General features: G+C 46.3%; 1 protein-coding gene across 2 annotated transcripts in view; it reads left to right on the forward strand.

Moving 5' to 3' along the window:
- The first annotated feature begins 15,931 nt into the window (after positions 1-15,931).
- The window catches only part of OXR1 (oxidation resistance 1), a 199,356-nt gene continuing 187,600 nt past the window's right edge, over positions 15,932-27,687 (forward strand). Inside the window, exon 1 of one of the 2 annotated variants that reach the window (XM_040354844.1) lies at positions 15,932-16,151. In XM_040354844.1, the coding sequence (XP_040210778.1) occupies positions 15,992-16,151 (160 nt within the window). In that variant the 5' untranslated portion in view covers positions 15,932-15,991. The remainder of the gene's footprint in view (positions 16,152-27,687) is intronic. The other variant, XM_040354845.1, reaches the window with a different exon arrangement.

Here is a 27,687-nt window from a genome sequence, read left to right on the forward strand (position 1 = left end):
TATATATATATATATAGATAGATAGATAGATAGATAGATAGATAGATAGATATATTTCTATCTATATAGATAGATAGATAGATAGATAGATAGATAGATAGATAGATAGATAGATAGATAGATAGATAGATAGATAGATAGATATAGCAGTGGACAGTGCAAGTAGAGCAGACATTAGTGTCAGTAGTTTATTTTATTAATTAGGGGTGTTTGGTGAAATATCAGGGGTCTAAACAGACTTAACAGACCCCTGATGTCTCACTTTTGAGATAGGGAAAGGGACTGAGGACAGAGATTTACCAGTCTCTTTCTCTGCAGCCAAGCAGCAGGGGGAATCTGCTCAGCACAGGGTGATTAAAGCAGAGTTCCGGCCACAATTTCACTTTTTAAATATAAATACCCCTGTAATACACAAGCTTAATGTATTCTAGTAAAGTTAGTCTGTAAACTAAGGTCCGTTTTGTTAGGTTGTTACAGCATTTAGACACTTTATAAAATAGAAATTGACTGGGGCCATCTTAAGTGTGGGCATCATGAAGCCAGACTGTATGACTTCCTGGATTTCAGCCTTGCAGATCTAGCACATGCTCAGTGCTGCACAAGCAGTGTCAGATCAGGTTTCAGCACCTGTGCTGTCCAAGTCACATGATTCTTTGAGACTGGGGAGTGCACAGACTCCTGGAAAGTTACACCCACTACATTCCCAGGAGTCTGTGCGGTGTAGGTTAGGAAGCATTAAGCACATAGGTGCAGGAAGTGGGAAGATAAACTATTCTGCCTAGCAACAACACTTTGAAGGCATCTAAAAAAAAAAAAAAAAATTTGTAAAGGACTAATGACATTTTTTTAAAACTACTTATGTAATGTTAGATTTATGGGTGGAACTCCACTTTAAGGTGTGCCCGGGCACACCCTGTGCGCACACCTATGGTCAGGACTAAAATGGTAAGGACAGAAAAAAAAACAATTTTAAATTATTGTCATGTAAATACTAAAATGTAAAAAATATTAGGCAGTCTTCTATCCAACAAGCAGTTTTTGGTACAGTCAGCACTTACGACCTCTTGTGTAGCCTTTATTGAGGTGTGATACCTTTGTTCTTTATTGTAAATCACAGTAGTAGATGTCATTTTAATCATTTCTCTCCAACATTCTCTCTCGCTGCCAAAACACCTGTAGGATACAAAGGTTAGTTTTATTGAGAAGTGTTTTAATTGTATTGCCAAACATTCTATACATTGGTCATTATTTTTAGAAAAGACAATAGGGGCCAGATTCACGAACAATAACGCCGGTGTAACGTAAGCCGTTTACGTTACACTGCCGCAAGTTTTCAGTTTTAGTGCCCGATCCACAAAGCACTTACCTGGAAACTTGCGGCGGTGTATCGTAAAGACGTCCGGCGCAAGGCGGGCCAATTCAAATGGGCGTGTGCCATTTAAATTAGGCGCGCTCCCGCGCCGGACCTACTGTGCATGCTCCGTTTCACAATTCCCGTTGTGCTTTGCGCGCAGTGACGTAAATTTTCCGAACGGCGACGCGCGTAGCGTAATTCCGTATTCCCGGACGGCTTACGCAAACAACGTTCATTTTTTAATTTCGACGCGGGAACGACGGCCATACTTTATACAGCAATACGATTGCTGTGTAAAGTTAAGGCAGGTCAAATAACCACTAACTTTGCGACGGGAAACTAGACTAGCGGCGACGTAGCGAACGCGAAAATCCGTTGTGAATCGGCGTAACTCCTAATTTGCATACCCGACGCTGGTTTACGACGCAAACTCCCCCCAGCGGCGGCCGCGGTATTGCATCCTAAGATCCGACAGTGTAAAACAATTACACCTGTCGGATCTTAGGGATATCTATGCGTAACTGATTCTATGAATCAGTCGCATAGATAGAAACAGAGATACGACGGCGTATCAGGAGATACGCCGTCGTATCTCTTTTGTGAATCTGGCCCTAGGTACTTAAGATATAATGAATTGTATCTTAAAATAATACACGGTTCAGACATCAGCATTCTAATTCTACTTTCATAGAGAGATTCCACCTGTCCCCAATTACCTCCAAACTGTCACCGAGATGTCAGCATTACCGCGATTTCTTGCTTTGCTGGATCAGCAGATATAAAATAGTACAAAATGGAAGCTGCCACTGGCTGGGTCTTTTCTTCTCATTCTTCGCTGTATAAGAATTCTCTAGCGGGTTCATCAAACTGAAGCTGCTTCCATTATTCTCATACATATGCCGATATCCTGTATACTAAAAATAACACCAGGTGGGAGGGGGGAATTCTTTTTTCTTTGTTTACTCGCTCATCCTTAAAGAGGATTTTCAGTCGGTTTGCAAAAAATTAAGTCAACAGCTACCAATACTGTAGTTGCTGACTTTTAATACAAGAACACTTATCTTTCCATGGATCCAGCACCATCCTCACTGGGCGCCAGTTCTTTGCTGGTCTTCAGGTCCCTGGTGCTGACATGTTTACTGTGACTCCTTGCAATTTCACTGCACATACACAAGGCGAGCTGCAGTTCGTGAATGGTAACGTGTCCCAGAAGGTCAGAGGGGTGGGGGGGGGTTGGGGGGTGTAACGTTTAGTGAATGAGCTACAACGATTTGACTGGAAGTGGAAGCAGGTAGCTGTCAAAACTAGGTACCCCCCCCCCCCCAAAAAAAAGTGGCAAAAATAGTAGAAGGGAGAGAGAAGGGCATAAAGCGGAACTTTCCCTTTAGGGAAGGGGGGATTGGTAAATGCAGTGGCGGCTGTTGCTCAACATTTTTTGTGGGGGCGCAAAAACACGGAAAAAAAAATCAATTGCAGCCTCACTGTGCCCATCAAACGCAGCCACTGTGCCATAAAACTGTCGCCACTGTGCCATAAAATTGTCGCCACTGTGCCATGCCATCAAATGCAGCCACTGTGCCCATCAATTGTCGCCACTGTGCTCATCAATTGTCGCCACTGTGCCCATCAATTGTCGCCACTGTGCCATTCCATTGTCACCACTGTGCCCATCAATTGTCACCACTGTGCCATGCCATTAATTGTCGCCACTGTGCCATGCCATTGTCGCCACTGTGCCCATCAATTTTCACCACTGTGCCATGCCAAATGCAGCCACTGTGCCATGCCATTGTCGCCACTGTACCATGCCAAACGCAGCCACTATGCCATCAATTGTCGCCACTGTGTCCATCAATTGTCGCCACTGTGCCATCAATTGTCACCACTGTGCCCATCAATTGTGGCCACTGTGCCCATCAATTGTCGCCACTGTGCCATGCCAAATGCAGCCACTGTGCAATGCCATTGTCGCCACTGTACCCATCAATTGTCGCCACTGTGCCATGCCAAAGGCAGCCACTGTGCCATGCCACTGTCGCCACTGTGCTTATCAATTGTTGCCACTGTGCCATGCCATTGTTGCCAATGTGCCCATCAATTGCCGCTAGTTTTCCCCATAAAATGCCGCCAGATTGCCCCTTAAAATGCCACCAGATTGCCCCAAAATACTGCCAGATTGCCCCCCTGCCCGGCACTTACCTTTCTTGGTCAGCCATCCTCCTCCACGATCCCTAGATGTCTTCTCCCGCCCTCGATGTCGCTTCATCCAATCAGGTTACCGGTAACCAGATCCGGTGAACCTGATTGGCTGAGATGTGTTTCAGTGTTAACCAGGGAACGCACACCCCGTGCGTCCCCTGGTTAACTATTTGGAAACTGCTGGCTCTGATAGACACTTTCACAGCCAACCAGCTGCCGGCGACAATACATAGATTCATGCAATGCATTAATCTATGTATTGTTTTCAGTGGCGTGCAGGAGCGAGAGGGGGGCGGCGCTCCTGCGCTCAATATGGACGCACCGCCACTGGGTAAATGTTACATGCCCAGAGAGGTTGCTGGCGGGGGAAGGAGGGGGGGGGGGGGACTAATGGAGGAATCACCTAGTCCAGGGGTCTCCAAACTTTTTAAACAAAGGGCCAGTTTACTGTCCTTCAGGCTTAAGGGGGCAGACTGTGGCCAATGTGAGTAGAATATGGAATAATGCCCCATTGTTGGTTTTAGCAGGAGGAATAGTGTCCCATGGTTTGTATCAATTAAAGGAATAGTGTCTGTAGGAAGAATAGATTCCCATCACTGGTCTTAGCAGGAGGAAGAGTGTCCCATCAATGATGTCAGTGGAAGCAATAGTGTGTCATCATTGGTGTCAATGGGAGGAATAGTGCCCATCGGTGGTATCAGTGTGAGGAATGGAGCCTCATCATTGGAGGAATATTGCCCCATCGGTGATGTCAGTGGGAGCAATTGTGCATCATCATTGGTGTCAGTTGAAGGAATAGTGTCCCAAGGGCAGTAAAGAGGCAAGCAAAGGGCTTGCATTTGGCCCCCGGGCCGCAGTTGGGAGACCACTGGCCTAGGCAATTCCAGTGGACGTGGGAGCGGGTACCTGCCAAAACTAGATACCTGTTCCAAAACAAAATGATATACTATGTCAAAAATTTTAAAGGAGGGGGAAGGAAGATATAAAGCAGAACTTTCCCTTGAGGGTTTAGTTCCCCTTTAAAACTGTAATGGACATTGTAGCTTAAAGTGAACCTGTGATTTATCCATGCAGGGCACAGTAATAGGTTCATCTCTTTCCACAACTTTCTGGATTTCCTGCATGCTTTGCAGCTTCTCCTCTGCTGTTGATGTTCAGTTTCTAAGGACTACATATCCCATGGTACCTTGCTGCCTGCAAGCAGCGATTCCTGTACTGAAACACCTCCTCTCAGCACCTCTGTAGTTCAGAAGGCAGGCTCTGTGAAATGTGTGACACAGCATTGCCTACTCACAGGGCATAGTGATTATGTGTCATAGAATTCAAGGTTTGTAAACTTCACAAAGTTTACAAACTTCAAGATGATTCAGAGTATTAGGAGTAGGCTACAAACAATTGAAATACAATATGGAAATTAATATATAATTTTACATTTTGAATATAGATACGCTCTGGTCAGATGAGGTCAAAATTGAACTTCTTGGCCTAAAAGGAAAACGATATGTGTGGCTAAAAACTAACACTGCACATCGCACTGAACACACCATCCCCACTGTGAAACATGGTGGTGGCAGAATCATGTGGTGGGGATGCATTTCTTCAGCAGGGACAGGGAAGCTAGTCAGAGTTGATGGGAAGATGGATGGAGCCAAATACAGGGCAATCTTAAGCCCTGTACACACGATCGGTTTGTCCGATGAAAACAGACCGTTGGACTGTTTTCATCTGACAAACCAATCGTGTGTGGGCCCCATCGGTGAAAAAAAATAGAACATGTTTTAAATTTTTCCTATTGATAAAAAAACCAATAGAAAAAAACAATCGTCTGTGTGGAAATCCATCGGTCAAAAATCTACGCATGCTCAGAATCAAGTCGACGCATGCTCGGAAGCATTGAACTTCATTTTTCTCAGCACGTCGTAGTGTTTTACGTCACCGCGTTTTGGCACGGTTCAGCTTCATCGGATATCCGACAAAAAAATCAGACAGATTAGATTTCATCAGATTTCCGATCATGTGTACAAGGCTTAAGAAGAAAGCCTGTTAGAGTCAAAAGACTTGAGACTGGGGTGGAGGTTCACCTCCCAGCAGGACAACGACCTAAACATACAGCCAAAGCTACAATGGAATGGTTTAGGTCAAAGCATATTCATGTGTTAGAATGGTCCAGTCAAAGTCCAGACCTAAATCCAATTGAGAATCTGTGGCAAGACTTGAAAATTGCTGTTCAGAGACGCTCTCCATCCCATCTGACAGAGCTTGAGATATTTTACAGAGAAGAATGGGCAAAAATGTCCGTCTCTAGATGTGCAAAGCTGGTAGAGTTATCTCCAAAAAGACTTGCAGCTGTAATTGCAGTGAAAGGAGGTTCTACAAAGTATTGACTTCAAATGTACACCGAACAGTTTTCAGATATTTATTTGTAAGACATTTGAAAACCTTTTATCATTTTCCTTTCACTTCACAATGTGCCACTTTGTGTTGGCCTATCACATAAAATCCCAATAAAATACCTTTACGTTTTTGGTTGTAACATGACAAAATGTGGAAAATTTCAAGGGGTATTGATATTTTTTTAAAGGCACTGCGTGTATGTACTGTATATATATTATAAATAATAAGGAACCCTTGTTGGTATACAGTATATGCAGCATAAATATGGATTGGCCTCAGCGCACAAGCTACAGCGAAACTTTAGGCAGCCATTGCTGACCTCATTAAATTTTAATGCCTGTCTGACTCTGCTTTCAATATTTAAGAATTCCTGGGCCGGATTCAGATAGGTTAGCGGATCTTTAATTCAGAAAGCACTTACCTCAAAACTTGCGGCGGCGTATCATAAATCCCCCGGCGGAATTCAAATTCCGCGGCTAGGGGGCGTCTACAATTTAAATCAGGCGCGTCCCCGCGCCGATCGAACAACAGCGCATGCGCCGTCCGCAAATTTTCCCAGCGTGCATTGCTCCAAATGACGTCGCTAGGACATCATTGGTTTCGGGGTGAGCGTAACTTGCGTCCAGCTCTTTTCTGAATCGACTTACGCAAACGACGTAAAAATTCAAAACTCGGTGCAGGAACAACGGCTATACTTAACATAGGATACCCCTCACATAGCAGGGGTAACTATACGCCAGAAAAAGCCGAACGCAAGCGACGTAAAAAAAAAACGACGGGCGGGCGTTTGTTTCTGAATCGGCGGAAATCCTCATTTGCATATTCGTCGCGTGTAAAAAAACGAAATGCCACCTAGCGGCCGGCCTGGAATTGTAGCCTAAGATCCGACGGTGTAAGTCACTTATACCTGTCAGATCTTAGGGAGATCTATGCGGAACCTGATTCTATGAATCTGCCGCATAGATCCGACCGACGGAACTCAGAGATACGACGGCGTATCAGGAGATACGCCGTCGTATCTTCTTTCTGAATCCGGGCCCCTGAGTCTTGACCCTAAACCAGCATGCAGTAAGTGAAGTCTGCACTGATTTGTACAAGTAGTTCCAGGTCACTAAGCCAGGCTATTATTGAAGCACGGTACAGACGTTACCAATGGTAGATTGTATAGTGTATGGCCAGCTTAAAGGGGTTGTAAAGGTACAATTTTTTTCCCTAAATAGCTTCCTTTACATTAGTGCAGTCCTCTTTCACTTACCTCATCCTTTGATTTTGCTTTTAAATGTCTTTTTTTCTTCTGAGAAATCATCACTTCCTGTTCTTCTGTCTGTAACTCCACACAGTAATGCCAGGCTTTCTCCCTGGTGTGGAGTGTTGTGCTCCCCCCTCCCTTGGACTACAGAAGAGTCAGGACGCCCACTAACATACAGCTCCTTTCTCTATCTGCAACATAGAGAGCGTCCTGACTCTCCGGTAGTCCAAGGGAGGGGGCGAGCACGACACTCCACACCAGGGAGAAAGCCTTGCATTACTGTGTGGAGTTACAGACAGAAGAACAGGAAGTGTGGATTTCTCAGAAGAAATAAGGACATTTAAAAGCAAAATGGAAGGATGAAGTGAAGGAGGACTGCACTAAGGTAAAGGAAGCTATTTAGGAAAAAAAATTGTACCTTTACAACCCCTTTAAGGCCGAACAGAAGTGCCAATCAGCTGAGCTGTACTGTATGACTGGAGACGGTTGCCTTGTGGTTGTTTGTCATACAAATCTTTGCAGTACAGTGCTGCATTGTGTAATATGGATGCATCAGGGGGTATGTGACATGTAAACAATGTAGAGGGAATGTGTGATATGTAAGTAATGCTGAAAGAAGCTGCAAGTGCTTCCATAGAACATCTGTTTGGTGGTAATGTTGTGATGCTTCAGGAATTCTCAATGAATTTCATGTACGGATCACTGATGAATGCATAGCTCCCAACTGTCCCTGATTTCGAGGGACTGTCCCTGATTTCGAGGGACTGTCCCTGATTTGGAACAATGTCCCTCTGTCCCTCATTCCTTATCATTTGTCCCTCATTTTGGTCTGATCCATATAGATGTATATAAAATGCACTTTTTATCTATCAAAAAGTGTTTTCCAGAACTAAATCTTTCACCTGATTTCTAAATTGCTGTATTTGTAAATTCCAAAAGCCAATATAAAGGGATAATAGTGGTAAAAAAAAGCACCTGTGGGTTTACTCAATCTTGTTTTTTGTACAATTCTCCTTTAAGGAGGCGTGGCAAGGGGGGTGTCCTATGCCTACATACTTTTGCTGATAGGTGTCCCTCATTCCCATCTCAAAAAGTTGGGAGGTATGTGTATGACTAAGTATTATCTCTGTACGTTTTGGGTTTGTAGAAGTAAAATGGGGCGATTGGAGGAAACAGAGAAATGGGGGAACTTACAAACTCCATGCAGATGGCAGCTTTGGTGGGGACTGAAACCAGAAGCCCAGTGCTGCATAGCAAGCATGCTAATGCCGCATACACACTATTGGAATTTCCAACAACAAATGTTCGATGGGAAATTCTGACCGTGTGTACGCTCCATCGGACATTTTGGACCAGATTCACATATAAGTGCGGCGGCGTAACGTATCGTCTATACGTTACACCACCGCAAGTTTTCAGCGCAAGTGCCTGATTCACCAAGCACTTGCGTGTAAACTTACGGCGGTGTAACGTAAAGGCGTCCGGTGCAAGCCCGCCTAATTCAAATGGGGCGTGTACCATTTAAATTAGGCGCGCTCCCGCGCCGGACGTACTGCGCATGCTCCGTTTTGAAATTCCCGCCGTGCTTTGCGCGAAGTGATGTCATTTTTTTGAACGGCGACGTGCGTAACGTACTTTCGTATTCCCGGACATCTTACGCAAAAAAATAAAAAAAAATTAAATTCGACCCGGGACGGACGGCCATACTTTAACATGGCTCATCTAAAGTTAAGCCATGTTAAAGCAGGCTTAACTTTGCGACGGGAAAAAACGACTAGCGGCGACGTAACGAACGCGAAAACCTTTGTGGATCGACGTAAAAGCTAATTTGCATACCCGACACTGGAAAATGATGCGAACTCCACCCAGCGGCGGCCGAAGTATTGCATCCTAAGATCCGACGGTGTAAGTCAATTACATCGGTCGGATCTTAGGGCTATCTATGTGTAACTGATTCTACGAATCAGCCGCATAGATACTCTGAGAGATACGCCGTCGTATCTCTTCTGTGAATTTGGCCCTTTCTGTCTGGATTTCCAACAACAAAAATATGAGAGCTGGTTCTCAAATTTTCCAACAACAAGTTTTGTTGTCTGAAATTCAGATCCTGTGTACACAATTGCGACGCACAAAATTCTCGGCTCGTCGTACGCCTTGTACGTCACTGTGTTCTTGACGTTTGGAATTTCCAACAATATTTGTGTAAAAAAAAGACAAGTTTGAGCCAACATTTCGTCGGAAAAAAATCCACGGTTTTGTTGTCGGAATGTCCGATCGTGTGTACGCGGCATAACTCTTAGGCCCCGTACACACGACCAAACATGTATGCTGAAACTGGTCCGCGGACCAGTTTCAGCATACATGTTCGGTCGTGTGTAGGCGCGAGCGGGCCGAATTCCAGCAAACATTTGCCCGCCGGGCCTTTTCCCAGCAGACAAATATTCCTGGACGTGTTTTAAAACCGTCCGCTGGAATCCTGCCCGCTCGGACATGTACGGTCGTCAGTACAGACCTACCGTACATGTCCGAGCGCCCGCCGTCCCTCGCATGCGTCGAATGACTTTGACGCATGCGTGGAAGCCTTTAAATGGCAGGCCCGCCCACGTCGCCGCGTCATCGCCGCGTCATCGTCGCGGCGACGACGCGGACACGCCCCGCGTATTGTTTACGCACGGACTTCTGTACGATGGTTAGTACAGCCATCGTACAGAAGCCCTCTGGCAGACATGTACGGTGAAAACGGTCCGACGGACCGGTTTCATCGTACATGTTTGCCCGTGTGTACCGGGCCTTACACTAAGCTAGAAAACCAATCTATATAGCATCCGGGGGCTTCCAAAGAAACACGCAAGATGGCGCCCACTTCTCAGCTCAACAGCTGTCCTTCACTCGCCCGACTTTTCTTCACCAACGTCCACGCCCCTGATGGCACACGTTGGTGAAAAAAGGTCAGGCGAGTGAAGGACGGCAGACGTATTGCTGTTGAGCTGAGTAGTGGGCGCCATCTTGCGGGTATGAAGTGCTGGTCGCTTTCATAATTACATGCTCATTGGTTTTACTATCATATGAGTGCATTGACACATATCTTTATCAATAAATACTATTTTTTGATGGGATGTTTGCGCAATGAGTTGCTTTTTTTCATTTTCTACACATGGTATTATCGGTTTTCAATTGGAGCTGTATTGGCTGACCCCTGGCTGCAATTGAGTTATACCTACATCTATTTGGTCTGTGGAAGAAGGAATAGCTGGAGATCGTTCTGTAGGAGGAACCTTCTGGTGATTAAGAGATTCCATCCCTTTGCCTTGGGAATGTTTACATGTGCATTACCCATGTGCTGAGGGTAAGGGTCAGTGTCAGTGGCGGCTGGTGCTCAAAATTTTTGGGGGAGCTCAAGCGTAAAAAGAAAAAAATTGCAGCCTCACTGTGCCCATCAAATGCAGCCACTGTGGCATCAATTGTCACCACTGTGCTATGCCATCAAACGCAGTCACTGTGCCATGCCATCAAATGCAGTTGCTGTGCCATGCCAAATGCAGTCACTGTGCCATGCCATCAAACGCAGTCACTGTGTCATGCCATCAAACACAGTCACTGTGCCATCAATTGTCACCACTGTGCCATGCCATCAAACGCAGCCAATGTGCCCCTCAATTGTCACCACTGTGCCAATTGTCACCACTGTGGCCTTTAATTGTCGCCACTGTGCCCATTGTCACTACTGTGCCCATTGATGCTACTGTGCCCATTGATGTCACTGTGCCCATTGTCACTACTGTGCCCATTGATGCCACTGTGCCCTTTGTCGCCTCTGTGCCCATTGTCGCCGCTGTGCCCTGTAAAATGCACTTACCTTAATCCTTCGACATCCCTCGATGTCTTCTTCTCCTGCCTTGGTGACGCTTCAGCCAATCAGGTTACCGATAACCAGAATCGGCGAACCTGATTGGCTGAGACGGCCGTCAGTCGCTGGCTCTGATAGGCACTTCCGCACAGCCAACCAGCTGCCGTTATTCAGGTGGTCGGCGCTCAATGTCTGGCCACCTTGAATAGACCAGCGGCAGCTGGCAATAATAACATACATTCATGCAAGCATGAATGTATGTTATTTTCAGTGGCGGTGCGGAGCCAGAGGGGGCGGCGCTCCAGCGCCCTCTATGGACGGACTGCCGCTGGTCAGTGTTTTTGGGTGTTGGTGACGGCTTTCTCATCTTCTACATTTTTGGTTTCCTTTTCTTTGGACTTCTGGATTCTATTTATGTTTCACTTCATTATTTTGGAGTGACTTATTTGAACTTTTTGTACTATATTTTATTTCAGCGCTACACCTATATACTATGAAACAGTGTACACATTGTATATTTTTGTTTTGTTTTGCATCATTAGCACAACAAATCTGTTTATTCTATTTCTGGACGTATATATACACCCATTTGCCCAGTTGTGCCATTCTGTCAACATAAAAGTAAGCGGTTAATGGAACTTAAAAATAAAAGATAAAAAAAGAACATTTTTTTGTACAATAGGATTGAAGAGTTTGTAGACGTCATTGGTCCTTATAACTGTTGTAGAGGAGTTTCTATCGGCCAGCTCAGCCCCATAATGTCCCTGGGATTCATTCTAGAAGGCTGAGTCCTATCTATGGAATGCCATAAAATGTCCTATGACTTATATGTTAAATGTCTTTATTCATGACAGTATTGACCAAACCCCTTTGCTCTATAGTGCTTTGTTGTTAGTAACTGCTATTCTTTACATTTTCCAGTGTCCTAAAATATTATTAAATGTTTTTTTCTGCCTGACGGGCCAACCTATAAAGAACTAAACTCTGGTTTAAGAAAAAAAAAATCTATTCAACTCTGTATTATTAACCTCTTCAGCCTTGGAAGGTTTACCCCTCTTCATGGCCAGAACATTTTTCTCGATACGGCACTGCATTACTTTAAGACCCCTTTCACACTGAGGATCTTTTCGGGCACCTTCAGGCCTCGTACACACGGACGGACAGTCCGCTGAAAATGGTCCGCCGGACCGTTTTCAGCGGACATGTCCGCCCGGAGATTTCTGTCTGATGGTTGTACACACCATCAGACAGAAATCCGCGCGTAAACAATACGCGGGGATGTGGCTGCGCCGTCGCCGCGATGATGACGCGGCGACGTGGGCGGCCCTGGAAGTTCAAAGCTTCCACGCATGCGTTGAATCAGTACGACGCATGCGAGGGATGGCGGCCGATCGGACGTGTCCGGTGAGTCTGTACAGACGACCGAACACGTCCGACGGACAGGTTTCCAGCGGACAGATTTCTTAGCATGCTAAGAAATTTGTTTCCGCTGGAAACTGTCCGATCCGCGGGACAATTGTCCGGTCTGGCCTACACATGACCGAACATGTCTGCTGAAACTGGTCCGTCGGACCAGTTTCAGCGGATAGATCCGGTCGTGTGTATGGGGCCTCACTCTAAAAGACACGACTGAAAAGCTCACAAAAACCTATTTCAATTAAAATCGATGAATGCTTTCACACCGGGGCAGTGCACTGGCAGGGCGGTGAAAAAACACCCCTCTCCGTTGTAATGAATGAAAAGCTCTTCAAGAGTTTTACTGGCAGTGTACATCAGTGACACCTATCAGTGCCCATCCACGCCCATCTGTGCCACCTATCAGTGAGTGAGTGAGTGAGTGAGTAACTTGTATAGCGCAACAAATGCAAACTAAATCGCCTCAAGGCGCTTCCTGTCCAGAGTCGTGCCGGTCCTTCAGAAGAGGTGGGTCTTTAGTTTTTTCCTAAAGGCCTGATGGTTTTCCTCCAAGCGGATTGTAGAAGGTAGAGCATTCCAGAGCCGTGGTCCTTGGACCGGAAATCTACGTTCTCCCTTCGATTTGTAGCAGGATTTAGGAATTTGGAGAAGGTTTTGGTCGGTTGACTGGAGAACGCGCTGGGTGACGTAAGGGTTTAATTTTCTCGCTTAAGTATTGGGGAGCGTTCCCCTGTATACATTTGTGGGTGAGGCAGAGTGTCTTGAATGTCACCCGATCCTGTACGGGCAGCCAGTGGAGGGACCTCAAGGCCGGGGAGACTGATTCCCACGGCTTTTTACCTGTTACCAGTCTTCTGGACGACTTGTAGACGTGAAATCTGGTATTTTGGTAGTCCTAAATAGAGGGAATTTGCGTAGTCGAGTCGTGAGTTGATGATCGTTCCCACCACTACTGCCGTGTCCTCTTCTGGGATGAAGGGGATGAGTCTACGTAGCATTCGGAGCAGATGATGAGAACCGCTGACAACTGATCCTATTTGTGCATCCAACGTCATGTCTGCATCAAAGATGACTCCGAGACTTTTGGCTTTATTGCTTGGCGCGATGGTTTGTCCGAGGATGGTGGGCGGTGTCCCGGTGGTCCTAGAAATGGATTTCCTATTTGCGTGAAGGGTGAGTAGTTCTGTTTTGGATCCGTTGAGTTTGAGGGAGCTTTCAGTCATCCAATTGTCGATCAGTGTAAGGCATTTTCCTAGTTCACGATATTGGTCTTTTTTGTTGGTGATTCGAAGGTAGAGCTGCGTGTCATCCGCATAGGAGTGGTAGCGCAGGTCCTGATTGCTGATGATTTTGAGGAGCGGGCGGATGTAGATGTTTAAGAGTACAAGGTGAGAGGGGCGATCCTTGCGGGACTCCGCATGTAATGGTCCGTGTTTCTGATGTAAACCCTCCAAGTTTCACGGTCTGAGTGCGATTTTCAAGGAAAGATGCGAACCATGGTAGGGCCGCGTCAGAGACTCCTGCTACTTCTTTGAGTAGTGCGATCAGTATGTTGTGGTCTACCGTGTCGGAGGCTGCACTGAGGTCCAGCAGCACTAGGAGACAAGATTCTCCGTCATCTGCTGCTTCGAGGGCGTCATCCCATATCTTGAGGAGAGCCGTTTCTGTGCCGTGGCCTGGGCGAAAACCTGATTGTAGAGGATCTAGGAGTTTGTGATCGTCGAGGTGGGACTGAAGCTGTTGTACTACTGCTTTCTCCATGATCTTGGAGATCGTGTTGAGGCTTGTTATCGGTCTGCGCTGGTTTGGGTCTTTCGGGTCGAGGTTGGGTTTCTTTAAGAGGGGTTTTATTATGCCTTGCTTGAGGTTGTTCGGAACCATCCCTTCCCTGAATGATTGGTTTATGATGTGCGTTATGATGGGTGCCAAGATGTCCGTGCATTCTTTCATCAGTGCCAGTGTCCATCAGTGCCACCTATCAGTGCCCATCCATGCCATCTGTGCCACCTATCAGTGTCCATCAGTGCCACCTATCAGTGCCCATCCATGCCCATCTGTGCCACCTATTAGTGCCCATCCATGCTACCTATCAGTGTCCATCAGTACCACCTATCAGTGTCCATCAGTGCCACCAATCAGTGCCCATTCATGCCACCTATCAATGTCCATCAGTGCCACCTATTAGTTCCCATCCATGCCACCTATCAGTGCCCATCAGTGCCGCCTTTCAGTGGCCATCAGTGCCACCTATGTGTGCCCATCAGTGCTACCTGTGTGCCCAACAGTGCTGCATATCAGTGCCACCTATAAGTGTCCATCAGTGCCACATATGGAGTGGAGTTCTGCCGAAAAAATAATATTAAAAGTCAGCAGCTACAAATACTGCAGCTGCTGACTTTTAATATATGGACACTTACCTGTCCAGGGCGCCTGTGATGCAACAGCACTGAAAGCTGAAAATTGGTCTGGGCAGGAAGGTGTATAAGTGCCTGGTATTGAGGTGGTTAATAAACTTACAGGGGTGTAAACTTATTCCTACTCTGAAGAAAAGTTTTGTCTTGACTCTTTAAAGAGGAACTGCAGCCTGCTCACATAATTTGTAATAAAAACATCTTTGCCATTCTGAAGCTTCCATCCAACCACTTTGCATATTATTTTATATATATACTGTGATTCTGTACTGGCCAAATATGCTGCAGACATTTCCATACACTGAGTCTGGCTGCAACCATTTTAACTGTGGGCAGCTGAAGCTACTTCCTGGATTTTACACAGACACACACCTCCAGCTCTGCAGCTCTCATTGTCCCTCTTATGACTCACCCCCTCACTTCCTGGAAAACTCTCATGAGAGTGAGAAAGAGAGAGCTGTAAAACAAAAATCCTCCTGCGCTCTGGTGTTTCGCCAAGAGAGAGCTGTACAAGATGTCATGAGCCTAGGCTAATGACAGACAAGAAACAGGAAGTGGGCTGTACTGTATAAGGTGTTTACTGGCAGAAAAAAATAAATAAAAAAAAAACGTACTATCCAAAGTTAAAACAACAAGATTTATAGATGGAAAGATGAACAAATAACTGAAGGCCCTCTTTAAATTCACATTCAGGTAGACATAAGCAGACTGATCTGCTGCCTATATACAATCGGGCTTCTTTCAGGGACCTGTGGGCTGCTGGTGTGTATATATTAGAAGTGTTTACATCCGAACACTCACTGAACTGTCAAATTTACATAGGAAACTAACGTCAACTTGGCACTCCTTTTAATCCCCCCTATGATTCCGTATTGGTATTTCCCACCTGCCCAGAATCAAAGCAGGAGCGGGGTCTCCCACTTTTTCTTGTGGGGGTGTCCTGCCTCGTGAAGCGGGGCGCAGTATCCCACGTTGCGGAAAGGGGGCGGGTCTGTGGTGACAGGTTGCCTCCCGCAGTGGGCGGGGCTGGCGGTGGGAAGTTGTCAGTAAGTTTGGGTAAAGTTTTTCTCGGTGGTGTAGAGCCGCGGGGAGAAAGAGAGAGAACGGGCCCGGGACGGAGCATGGACTACCTGACCGGGAGGAGCGGGCGGGTCCTGAGGGGCAATGCCAACCGCCTGTGGATGGGGCTGCGGGAGGTTCACTTCCAGGACTACCTGAAGGAGGGAGTGGGGAAGAGTCCTCCGGACAGCCCGGATCGGGAGCTGAGCCCCGTGCCTGCAGGTGATGGGGGGTCATACATGGACAGATCTGTGCGGATCGTATCATCCTGTATCATTGTGTATATAAGAGAGAAGATGCAATGTATCAGAGATTGCAGTATGGGGGGGGGGGTTTAGTACCCTGATATTAGAGGAGCCTGTATGATGGGGGGGGGGGGGGGTGACCATCATAACAACTGATGTGGGGTGACAGTGATAAGGAGTGTTGGGGGACTGCGGGTAGAACGGCTGGATGATGGGGGGGGGGGGGGTGATGGGGTGGATAATGGAGCTGATTTGGAGGGGGTGTTAGGGACAGGAGTGTTGGCTGATGGTAGGTAGGTAAGTAGCTTGGTGACAATGGATGAGGGGGGGGTAGGTGGCAGTGGGTGGGGGGGGGGGGGGAGTTGAGTGACAGGGGTGTTGGGTGACCATGGAAGGATAAAGCTGGGCAGCAAATGATGAAAGGAGAGGGTGATGGTAGGTAGGTATGTAGCTTGGTGACAATGGATGAGGGGGGGGTAGGTGGCAGTGGGTGGGGGGGGGGGGAGTTGAGTGACAGGGGTGTTGGGTGACCATGGAAGGATAAAGCTGGGCAGCAAATGATGAAAGGAGAGGGTGATGGTAGGTAGGTATGTAGCTTGGTGACAATGGATGAGGGGGGGGTAGGTGGCAGTGGGTGGGGGGGGGGGAGTTGAGTGACAGGGGTGTTGGGTGGCCATGGAAGGATAAAGCTGGGCAGCAAATGATGAAAGGAGAGGGTGATGGTAGGTAGGTAAGTAGCTTGGTGACAATGGATGAGGGGGGGGTAGGTGGCAGTGGGTGGGGGGGGGGAGTTGAGTGACAGGGGTGTTGGGTGGCCATGGAAGGATAAAGCTGGGCAGCAAATGATGAAAGGAGAGGGTGATGGTAGGTAGGTATGTAGCTTGGTGACAATGGATGAGGGGGGGGGGGGTAGGTGGCAGTGGGTGGGGGGGGGGGGGAAGTTGAGTGACAGGGGTGTTGGGTGGCCATGGAAGGGTAAAGCTGGGCAGCAAATGTTGATGAAAGGAGAGGGTGATGGTAGGTAGGTAAGTAGCTTGGTGACAATGGATGAGGGGGGGGGTAGGTGGCAGTGGGTGGGGGGGGGAGTTGAGTGACAGGGGTGTTGGGTGACCATGGAAGGGTAAAGCTGGGCAGCAAATGTTGATGAAAGGAGAGGGTGATGGTAGGTAGGTAAGTAGCTTGGTGACAATGGATGAGGGGGGGGGGGTAGGTGGCAGTGGGTGGGGAGGGGGGGGGGGGAGTTGAGTGACAGGGGTGTTGGGTGGCCATGGAAGGATAAAGCTGGGCAGCAAATGATGAAAGGAGAGGGTGATGGTAGGTAGGTATGTAGCTTGGTGACAATGGATGAGAGGGGGGGGGGGTAGGTGGCAGTGGGTGGGGGGGGGGAGAGTTGAGTGACAGGGGTGTTGGGTGACCATGGGTAAAGCTGGGCAGCAAATGTTGATGAAAGGAGAGGGTGATGGTAAAATATGGATGGTGGTGTTGTGCATGGTGTGGGTAAGGAGAGCTGGGTGACAACTGTTGGGCATGGTTGGCAGGGCTGCTGATAAGACAACTCTACTGTACTGGGCCCATCAGTTCGAAAGGGGAGGCTGGGCACCTGCTGGGCAGGAGGGCTAATTGTTCTGTCTTATTGAAGACAACGATCCTCTTCTGCCTCCCCCTACAGCTCTGCCAGCTTCTCCTCCTCTACATCCCTTCAGCTGCACTGCAGGGGGGGGGGGGTTTGTTCTGACACATGCACCCCTTCCATCTGCTGTCAGGACCCCCCTTACCCATGTGCCCCTTTCTCCTGTAGCGCTGCTGGCTGGCTTCCCTTCCCTCCCACCGGCAGCTGCTGCGGGCACACAGGGGGATGTTTCAGGATGGCGAGCAGGGGAGGGGTCAGTAAATATGTCATTTCCTGGCCCCTTTCTTTCCTGAATGAACACAGTGAGGAATCGGTACCAACCACTCCTGTGTCCATTCTTCGTTGAAGCATAGTGCTTCCTATTTATTCAGCTAAGGCTACAGAGCAAGGGACTGATAAATCTATGTCGGTGTGGGGGGCGCTCTGTCCGGTAGGCTGTATGGGGCCTCCGTGATTTCTAACAGCAGCCCCGACGGGGGGGGCTGCATGACTGCAGGCGGGTGTTGGATGGTAGTGAGTAGGGGGTTGGACGGTAGTGAGTAGGGGGCTGGGTTACAAAGGATGGGGATGCTGGAGAAAAAGCAGATTTTTCTGTGCAATTGGTGGTCAGACCCCCCCCCCCCCCCCCATGTACACCCCCCAGTCTACTGATGGACATACACTATATTACCAAAAGTATTGGTACACTTGCCTTTACATGGACATTAATGGCATCCCAGTTTTAAGCCCCATACAAACTATTAAATTTTTCTGTTGATTTACGCAAGGAATATGCAAATTAGGTAGATACGCCGATTCAGAAACGTACGTCCGCCCAGCGCATTTTTTTTACGTCGTTTACGTTGGGCTTTTTCCGGCGTAAAGTTACCCCCTGCTGTATGAGGCGTATCCTATGTTAAGTATGGACGTCGTTCCCGTGTCAGATTTTGAAAATTTTACGTCGTTTGTGTAAGTCGTTCGCGAATAGGGCTGGACGTAATTTACGTTCACGTCGAAAGCATTGGCTTTTTGCGGGTTAATTTGGAGCATGCGCACTGGGTTACTTTCACGGACGGCGCATGCGCCGTTAGTCAAAAACGTCATTTACGTGGGGTCACGTTTTATTTGCGTAAAACACGCCCACCTCTTCACAATTTGAATTAGGCGCGCTTACGCCGGCAGATTTACGCTACGCCGCCGTTACTTAGGACGCAGGTTCTTGGTGAATACAGAACCTGCCTCACTAAGTTACGGCGGCGTAGCGTATCTGAGATACGCTACGCCCGCAGAAAAATAAGCCATTCTACCTGAATCTACCCCGTAGTGTCCAAACCCCTGGCAGTTTCCTCATTGGTGAAGGTTGTTTCATTTGGCTTTCATCTGGTTTAGTGCTAGGTGTTGGTTGATGTTTTCTGTGTTTTTTTTTTTTTTGTTTGTTTTTTTTTTTTTTGCCTTTGCGGGGCTTCACCAATCAAAGACCATCGGTCTTCGGACTGATCAGATCCATTGACTGGGGAACCAGACCCCGGTGGACTGCACAATGCCTTTACTGTTTATTTGATTTATTTATGTTCTTTACTTACTTTATTTATTTAGTTTTATTTATTTACTTACTTTATTTGATTTACTTACTTTATATTTACTTTATTATCACCTATTCTATGAAACATTGCTTTGGGGATGGGATTCCCCCGTCATGTCAGCTGCTCCTTAGAACATTCTGTAAGGGAAAATCACACCTGTATGTATGATCAGCCTGATGACCCGTGTATGTGTGTGTGTGTGTGTGTGTGTGTGTGTGTGTGCGCATTGTACATGTGTGTATTGTACAAACAGGAGAAGTGTCTGTAAATAAAAGGCTGGGGATTCCTTCACACTGGGAGCGGAGATCTTCGGTCTGATGACCCTCCCGTGTCATTTGTCTGGGCCTGTCAAACAAATCCAGGCTTGCAAATTCTCTGTCTGTCTTCATCTTCTGCTAACAGCTTCCCGATAGTGAGAGAAAGTGGATGTGTGTACTTTCAATGGGAACTTTTGTTTCTGTTTTTTTGTAGTTCTGTTGTAATGTTCATCAGTATATTCTTCTATGATGGAATCCTGCCTGACGTTTTTCTATAAGGCCCCTTTCACACAGATCGGGTCTTGTGTTTCTGGGAGGAAGATGGTGATCTAGGGCTAGATTCAGAAAGATTAGCGTATCTTTCTGCGAGGGTAACGTATCTCAGATACGTCACGCCACCGTAAATTAGGGCGCAAGTTCCGTATTCAGAAAGAACTTGCGCCCTAAGTTATGGCGGCGTAACGTATGTTGTCCGGCGTAAGCCCGCCTAATTCAAATGGGGATAATGTGGGCGTGTTTTATGTAAATGAATGGTGACCCCGTGTATTTTACGTTTTTTACGAACGGCGCATGCGCCGTTCGTGAAAGAATCCCAGTGCACATGCTCAAAATTCCGCCGCAAATCGTCATTGCTTTCGACGTGAACGTAAATTACGTCCAGCCCTATTCGCGAACGACTTACGCAAACGACGTAAAATTTTAAAAATTCGACGCGGGAACGACGTCCATACTTAACATAGGATACGCCTCATATAGCAGGGGTAACTTTACGCCTAACGTAAACGAAGTAAAAAATTGAGCCGGGCGGACGTACGTACGTTTCTGAATCGGTGTAACTACCTAATTTGCATATTCCTCGCGTAAATATACGGAAGCGCCACCTAGCGGCCAGCGTTAATATGAAGCCTAAGATACGACGGTGTAAGACACTTACGCCGGTCGGATCTTAGGGAAATCTATGCGTAACTGATTCTATGAATCAGTCGCATAAATACGACACCGCAACTCAGAGATACCGTATCTCGTACCTGAATCTAGCCCCTTGTGTTTCTGCTAATGGATCGCGTTTCCTCCAGTCACAGCATCCCCCCCCGTTGTTAAAAAGCACTCCCTTAACCCTTTCCCAGCCAGTGTCATTCAGTGGCGGCTGGTGCTCAAATTTTTTTGGGGGGAAAAAAAGGAAAAAAAAACATCAATTGCAGCCCCTTTGCCATCAATTGCAGCCCCTTTGCCATCAATTGTCACCACTGTGCCCATCAACTGCTGCCAATTTGCTCCATAAAATGCTGCCAGTTTGCCCCGTAAAATGCCACCAGATTGCGGGCGGCAGCGGCGACAATACATAGATTCATGCAATGCACAAATCTATGTATGAGTGACGGTGCAGGAGAGAGGGGGCAGCGCTCCTGCTCCCACTATGGATGCACCGCCACTTTAGTACAGTTACAATGCATATTATTTAGCACTGATCACTTTATTAGTGTCACTGATCCCCAAAAAGTGTCAGTTAGGTGTTCGATTTAAATCGCTGATCGCCGCCATTACTAGTAAAAATAAATAAATTCTATAAACCTATCCCATAGTTTGTAGATGCTTTAACTTTTGCGTGAACTAATCAATATACACTTATAGGGCTGCAACTAACGATTATTTTCATAATCGATTAGTTGGCCGATTTATCGTTTCGATTAATCGGTTAATAACCTTTAAAAAGGTAATTTGGTTGTGATTTGCATTTCTACATATTTTTTTGGGCAATTTGTTGTTGGGCAGATTAACCACTTAACCCCCGGGCCATATTGCTGGTCAAAGACCAGAGCACTTTTTGCGATTCGGCACTGCATAACTGACAATTGCACGGTCGTGCGACGTGGCACCCAAACAAAATTGGTCCTCCTTTTTTTTCCACAAATAGAGCTTTTTTTTTTTTTCGGTACTGCGACATTATGGCAGACACTTTTGACACATTTTTGGGACCATTGGCATTTTCATAGTGATCAGTGCTATAAAAATGCATTGATTACTATAAAAATGCCACTGTCAGGAAAGGGGTTAACATTAGGGGGCGGGGAAGGGGTTAAGTATGTTCTCTGGGTGTGTTCTAACTGTAGGGGGGGGTGGCCTCACATGGGGAAATTACTGATCGCTGTTCATACATTGTTCATACATCTGTAACGAGCGATCGGGGGTTCCCGCCAGGAACGCGCGCGGGAGTCAGGAGCGAGCTACGGGCTCTCGCGCAGGAGAGCCGACCTGCCGCCATAGAACTGCGGCGGCTGGTCGGCAACCAATTAAAAAAACACAAATTCCCGCAAAAACGCATTACATGCTTTTCTGCAGCTTCTCCATTGAAGTATATTGAACCAAAACAAAAACAAAATGGCATAGTTTTGCGTTAAAAAAATAAATAATAATTCTTGCCCTTTCCAGAAACGGCCCTATATGCTTATTGGTATTTTTTTTCAGCAGAATACATATTCGCCTAAGTTGATGAAGACTTTGGGCCAGATTCACAATTGAAATACGCCGGCGTATCTACTGATACGCCGGCGTATTTTCAAATTTGCCGCGTCGTAGCGTTGTTTTGAATCCTCAAAACATGTTACGACGGCTTTAGGCTTCGATCCAACAGGCATATGGCTTCGTACGCCTTCGGATCGTAGGTGTAATTCTCCGGTGCCCGCTGGGTGGAGTTTGCGTTGTTTTCCTGCGTCGGGTATGCAAATTAGATGTTTACGGCGATCCACGAAGGTACGCACGTTCGTCGCATTTGCTTACGTCGCCGCTAGTTGGCTTTTTTCCCGTCGGAAAGTTACGAGTCCTCTTTAGGTGGTGTAAAATTACACCATCCATGTTAAAGTATGGCCGTCGCTCCCGCGTCGAATTTTAATTTTTTTTTTTTGCGTAAGACGTCCGGGAATACGAAACAACGTAAAAGATGTCGGGGCGGCGCGCCGTAATTTCGCACAAAGCACGGCGGGAAATTTCCTAACGGAGCATGCGCAGAACATTCGGCGCGGGAACGCGCCTAATTTAAATGATACACGCCCCATTTCAATTAGGCGGGCTTGCGTCGGACGGCTTTACGCTACCCCGTCGCAGGTTTACACGCAAGTGCTTTGTGAATCAAGCACTTGCGGCGGAGTAACGTAAAGGGGATACGTTACGCTGCCGTAATTGTTCGTGAATCTGGCCCAAAAATAAAAACCTCAGAGGTTATCAAATACCACCAAAAGGAAAGCTGTATTTGGGGGGGGGGGGGGGGGAGGGACATAAATTGTATTTGTGTACAGTGTCGCACGACCACACAATTGTCAGTTAAAGTGACGCTGTGCCGTATCACAAAAAATGGCCTGGTCATGAAGGGGGTAAACCTTCCAGGGCTGAAGTGGATGATTGCTTGGACTGCCTTGCCGCCTAGCAACCAAGTCCCGCCCTTTATCCAGACCAATGCTTCTTTGAAGATTGAGGTAGAGATGACAATCGGGCATCTGTTGGCTGCAGTAGGACTGTTACTGGGTCTGAATCCAGACCGCGGTCCACCATTTATTTCTTTCCTTTTTTTTTTTTTTTGGCATTATTTTTATTATTTTTTTTTTCATTTTAGGTGTTGCAAAATGACACTTCATTCGAGGCACCACATCGCTTTGTGATGTGTTATAGTGCGATGCGTTCCATTGCGTGAAAATGCTGAATTTTTGTGCAGCACACGCCAATGCACATGTATGTGTGATCAGGGCACATGGATAGAATTGTTTCCTGTGTTGATCTTTGTATCTCGGTTGGCATGGTGTGAAGAAGCCCTAAGCTAGAGCGGTTTGCGGCATTCTGAAGCCTATCTGTACAGATCAGTAGACAAGCCCAGTACTCAGGAAGCTCTCAGTAGAAGAGCTGCACACAGATAGAGGGAAGCTTGTACTTCTAACAGGCAGTGGGTGCCCGATAACACTGCCACACACACACATGGGCATGCAGGCAGGGCACCCCTTCACTGCTGGAGCTTTTTGTATTCCAAAACATCGCCTGAAGCTTTGAGTTTACTGATTTTACATTTATTTATAACGTTTTATCGGAGGATTGATCAATAGGAGGAAGAATGGTTTGGAGAAACGTTATGTGTGCAGCTGCAATGTAGAATGGGAAGCGCGGGTTTCCTAATGTGGCTTATGTTTCCTGATTGCAATTATAATGGAAATGAGAATTGGTACCATGGTGTTCTAACCTTTTTATACAGGGTTCCTCCTTTAGAACCTAGAGCCTGAAACATGTTGGGATGCTGCCAGCATTGTGATCAAATCTAACAATGGCCCAGATTCAGGTAGCAATTGCGTCTGCGTAACCATAGTTACGCAGCGCAATTGCTTACTTGCGCCGGCATTTCGAATGCTCCTGATTCAGGAACCTCGATACGCCGACTGCAGCCTAAGATATGACTGGCATAAGGCTCTTACGCCAGTCATATCATAGGCTGCATTCTTACGATGGCCGCTAGGGGGCGTTCCCGTAGTGGTCAGCGTATAGTATGCAAATTGGATACTAACGCCGATTCACTACCCTACGCGAGCCCTGCGTACGCAGTTTACGTCGTTTACGTTCGTCGGGTTTCGCGTAAGGCTGCTCCTGCTAATAGCAGGGGCAGCCAATGCTACGTATACCCGTCGTTCCCGCGTTGCGAAGTTTACATTTTACGTAGTTTGCGTAAGTGAATCGTGAATGGCGCTGGACGCCATTTACGTTCACTTTGAAGCAAATGACGTCCTTGCGACATCATTTGCCGCAATGCACGTCGGGAAAGTTTCCCGACGGAGCATGCGCACTACGTTCGGCGCGGGAACGCGCCTAACTTAAATGATCCACGCCCCCTACGGGATCATTTAAATTAAGCGCCCTTACGCCAAGCATTTTTGAGGAGCGCCCACGCAAATTACGTGGCTACCGCTTCGTGAATGAAGCGTAGCGCAGATAATTTGCGGGGCGCAGGGCAAAAACAGGACGCAGCGCCTCTGTAAGAAGTGCGCAGCGGTACCTGAATCTGGCCCAATGTCATGACTCCTATTCTCAGCCTAATTCATGGTGCATATTCTAGGGGGGTTCTGCTAAAGATGAATTGAAGTTGTGATGTATGAATATGGGAATAGACTCTCTTTTTTTTTTTTTTTTTTTTTTTACATTGTTGCTTGAACTAAGGACAACACCGTGTCTTAAAGCGCTTTCACGCAGGCGTTGAAAATAGGCGGTTCGGTTGAGTTTTTAGCGCTTCAGCCCAGGTTCACATTGGGCTGCGGAAATGAAGCTGTGAGAGTTCAGCTGAACTCGCAAGATTTCACTCCCGCCTGTCGGTCCCGATTTCGGCCGCCATTACAGAAACATCTGTGCAGTGTCTTCACAGATTTTAATGTAAATCGCGGGCTGAAATTGCAAAAAGTAGTACAGAAACTACCTTTTGAAATCGGTGCAGTGCCGTAGATGCGGCGTCGCACCGATTAGGACGATGCCATTTATGGCAAGTGCCACGGATTTGACATGTCAAAACGCACCAGTGTGGACCAGGGGTTAATACCACTCAAAATTGTTACAATAGGGAGTGGATGGAGGTGTTGAAAATAGAAAGACAGCACTCACATTGCCAACATTCGTAAATAATATGTTCTGAAAAAAGGAAAAAAAAAAGGGGGAACCCAAAAAGTGACCCCCTCTTCGGACTTTAACGGCATAGTAAACAATAGAGATGCATACAAATAATTTTTAATAGTAAAAGACACATACATGAAATAAAAGGACAATAGAGTTGTTAAAAATCATTCATATGACAACATATTATATGATGAGAACCCAAATGCCTTTGGGTTCTCATCATATAATATGTAGTCATATGTATGATTTTTAACAACTATACTGTCCTTTTATTTCATGTGTCTTTTTCTATTAAAAATAATTGTTATGTATCTCTATTGTTTACTGTGCCGTTAAAGTCCAAAGAGGGGTCACTTTTGTCCCCCCCCCCCCCTTTCTTTCTTTCTTTTTTTTTTTTTTCCTGGATTTCTCGCCCGAGAAATGATCTGTCGGTGCTGCTCCCATATATTCTTTGATTACCTCTATAGCCTTGGCGGACCGGAGCGACGCCATGTTGTCACTTCTGGTCCAGGCTGGAAATAAATCATATTTTTTTTTTTTTTTTTTTTTACTTTTTAAAAAGGTTTGGGGTCTTTTTTTTTTTTTTTTTTTTTTTTTTTTTTACCACCTCAGCTTTTTACCAATATACTAGAGACCCGCTCATGATCCGATGCTTCTTACGTCTCTATTTGCGGTTTGCATCATGTGTGGTATATACTCTGTTCACTATCTTTCTCTTTTTTTTTTTTTTTTTTTTTTTTTGTTATATTTTATTATTTGCGCCCCCCCTCCCTCCCCTCATGGCTCCCAGGGATCTCCTGCTTGTCCCTAAAAAAAAAAAGAATAAAAAGGAGAAAGAAAAAAACAACAATAAGTAAAGTAAGAAGTAAGGAGGTTAGGAAGAAGACTTATCCTCTTCTGTTCGGCTAAGGATAAGGTAGGGAAATGGAGAAGAATAGGTCAGATATAAATAGGAGAGATGCGGAGGGGGAGAGAGATATATATGTCTCGCATTAAAATGAGAGAGGAAGCAGATATTAGCAAGACCCCTGTGGGGTCTTTTTGACCCCAGATCTCTCCATAAAGAGGGCCTTATTTATATTACAAAGAATGATTCTATTCCTTGCAATAGGAATAAAAGTTAAAACCAGGTTGCTAGGCAGATCTTCCTAATCTACCTCTTCCTAGTCCACGGCTGGTCTTCCTCCTTGCGTTGTTTTCTGGGGAATGGGGCGCGCTGTCTTCTGGGAACTGTATGTATCCCAGAGAACAGCCGTCCATTCATAAAGTGCCTGTTTCCCTTAGGCTGCATTCACACCTGAGCGTTTTGTCGTCTGAAGCGCGACGCTCAAAAACGCTAGAGGGGAAAAAATACGTTATTCCCTATGGAGATGGTTCACATCTCCACTCCAAAACGCCTGACGCCGAACGCCTGAAGCTCAAACAAGTTGAGCGAATCGGGCAGTTTGGGTGTTTTTGAGCGTTTCCATTTCCCATAGAAAGTAATGGAAACGCTCGATTCAAGCGACTAGCGCGACAACGAGCGTTTGCTACGGGCGTTTTGTCGCTTTAATCAATAGAACATTTCACCCAGGCAAAAGATAAAAAAAATCTACCAACAAGTGATGAAAAGGTGATAATTTTTCCTATTGGCTAAAATAAAAAACGTCGAAGTACAAAAACGTCGGACGACGCTGTATGCAAACGCGCAAATAAGCATGAATACGTGCGACAAAACGCCGGAAAATACGACCGAACGACCTACGCACAGGTGTGAATGCAGCCTTAGTGAGGATGGCGGCGCCAGGACCTGCCACGATCGAGGGATTGGCCCTGGGGGGCCAACATCACGGGCGCCTAGGACAGGTCAGTGTCCTTATTAAAAGTCAGCAGCTACAGTGTTTGCAGCTGCTGACTTTTAAAGAAAAAAATATTACGGCTGGAACACTGCTTTACGTACTGTCGTTTATCGTCATTCCATGAGCATGCGCACATTTAAATCGTGCCATGTTGGGTATCTATTTACGTGGCGTAACATCTTATCCAAAAAAATTGGGGTAAATATTATTATTATTAAATGTTTTATTTATTTTTTATTCTAGGAAGTGTAATTTTTCTCACAAAAATTGTGTTTGCAAAACCGCTGCACAAATACTATGTGACATAAGAAAATTGCAACGATTGCCATTTTATTCCCTCGGGAGTTTTAAATAATTTTCTAGCAAAAAATACTTATTTAAACTAGTGAACAAAAAGTGCCAGAAAAAGCCTGGTCGGCAAGTGGTTAAAATTTAACGAAAGCGTGAAAGATCCCTTACTGGCTAGCTCTTGCTTTGAATCTTGGCCATGAACATGCAAACTCTATGCACTATTTGCTTGGAGTTTGCATATTATCATATTCTTTGAAAGTATATACACCTGCATGCATACAACTTGAAAGGTAATTTGCTC

Source organism: Rana temporaria, chromosome 5 (genome assembly GCF_905171775.1).
Source record: "Rana temporaria chromosome 5, aRanTem1.1, whole genome shotgun sequence".
NCBI lineage: Eukaryota > Metazoa > Chordata > Amphibia > Anura > Ranidae > Rana > Rana temporaria.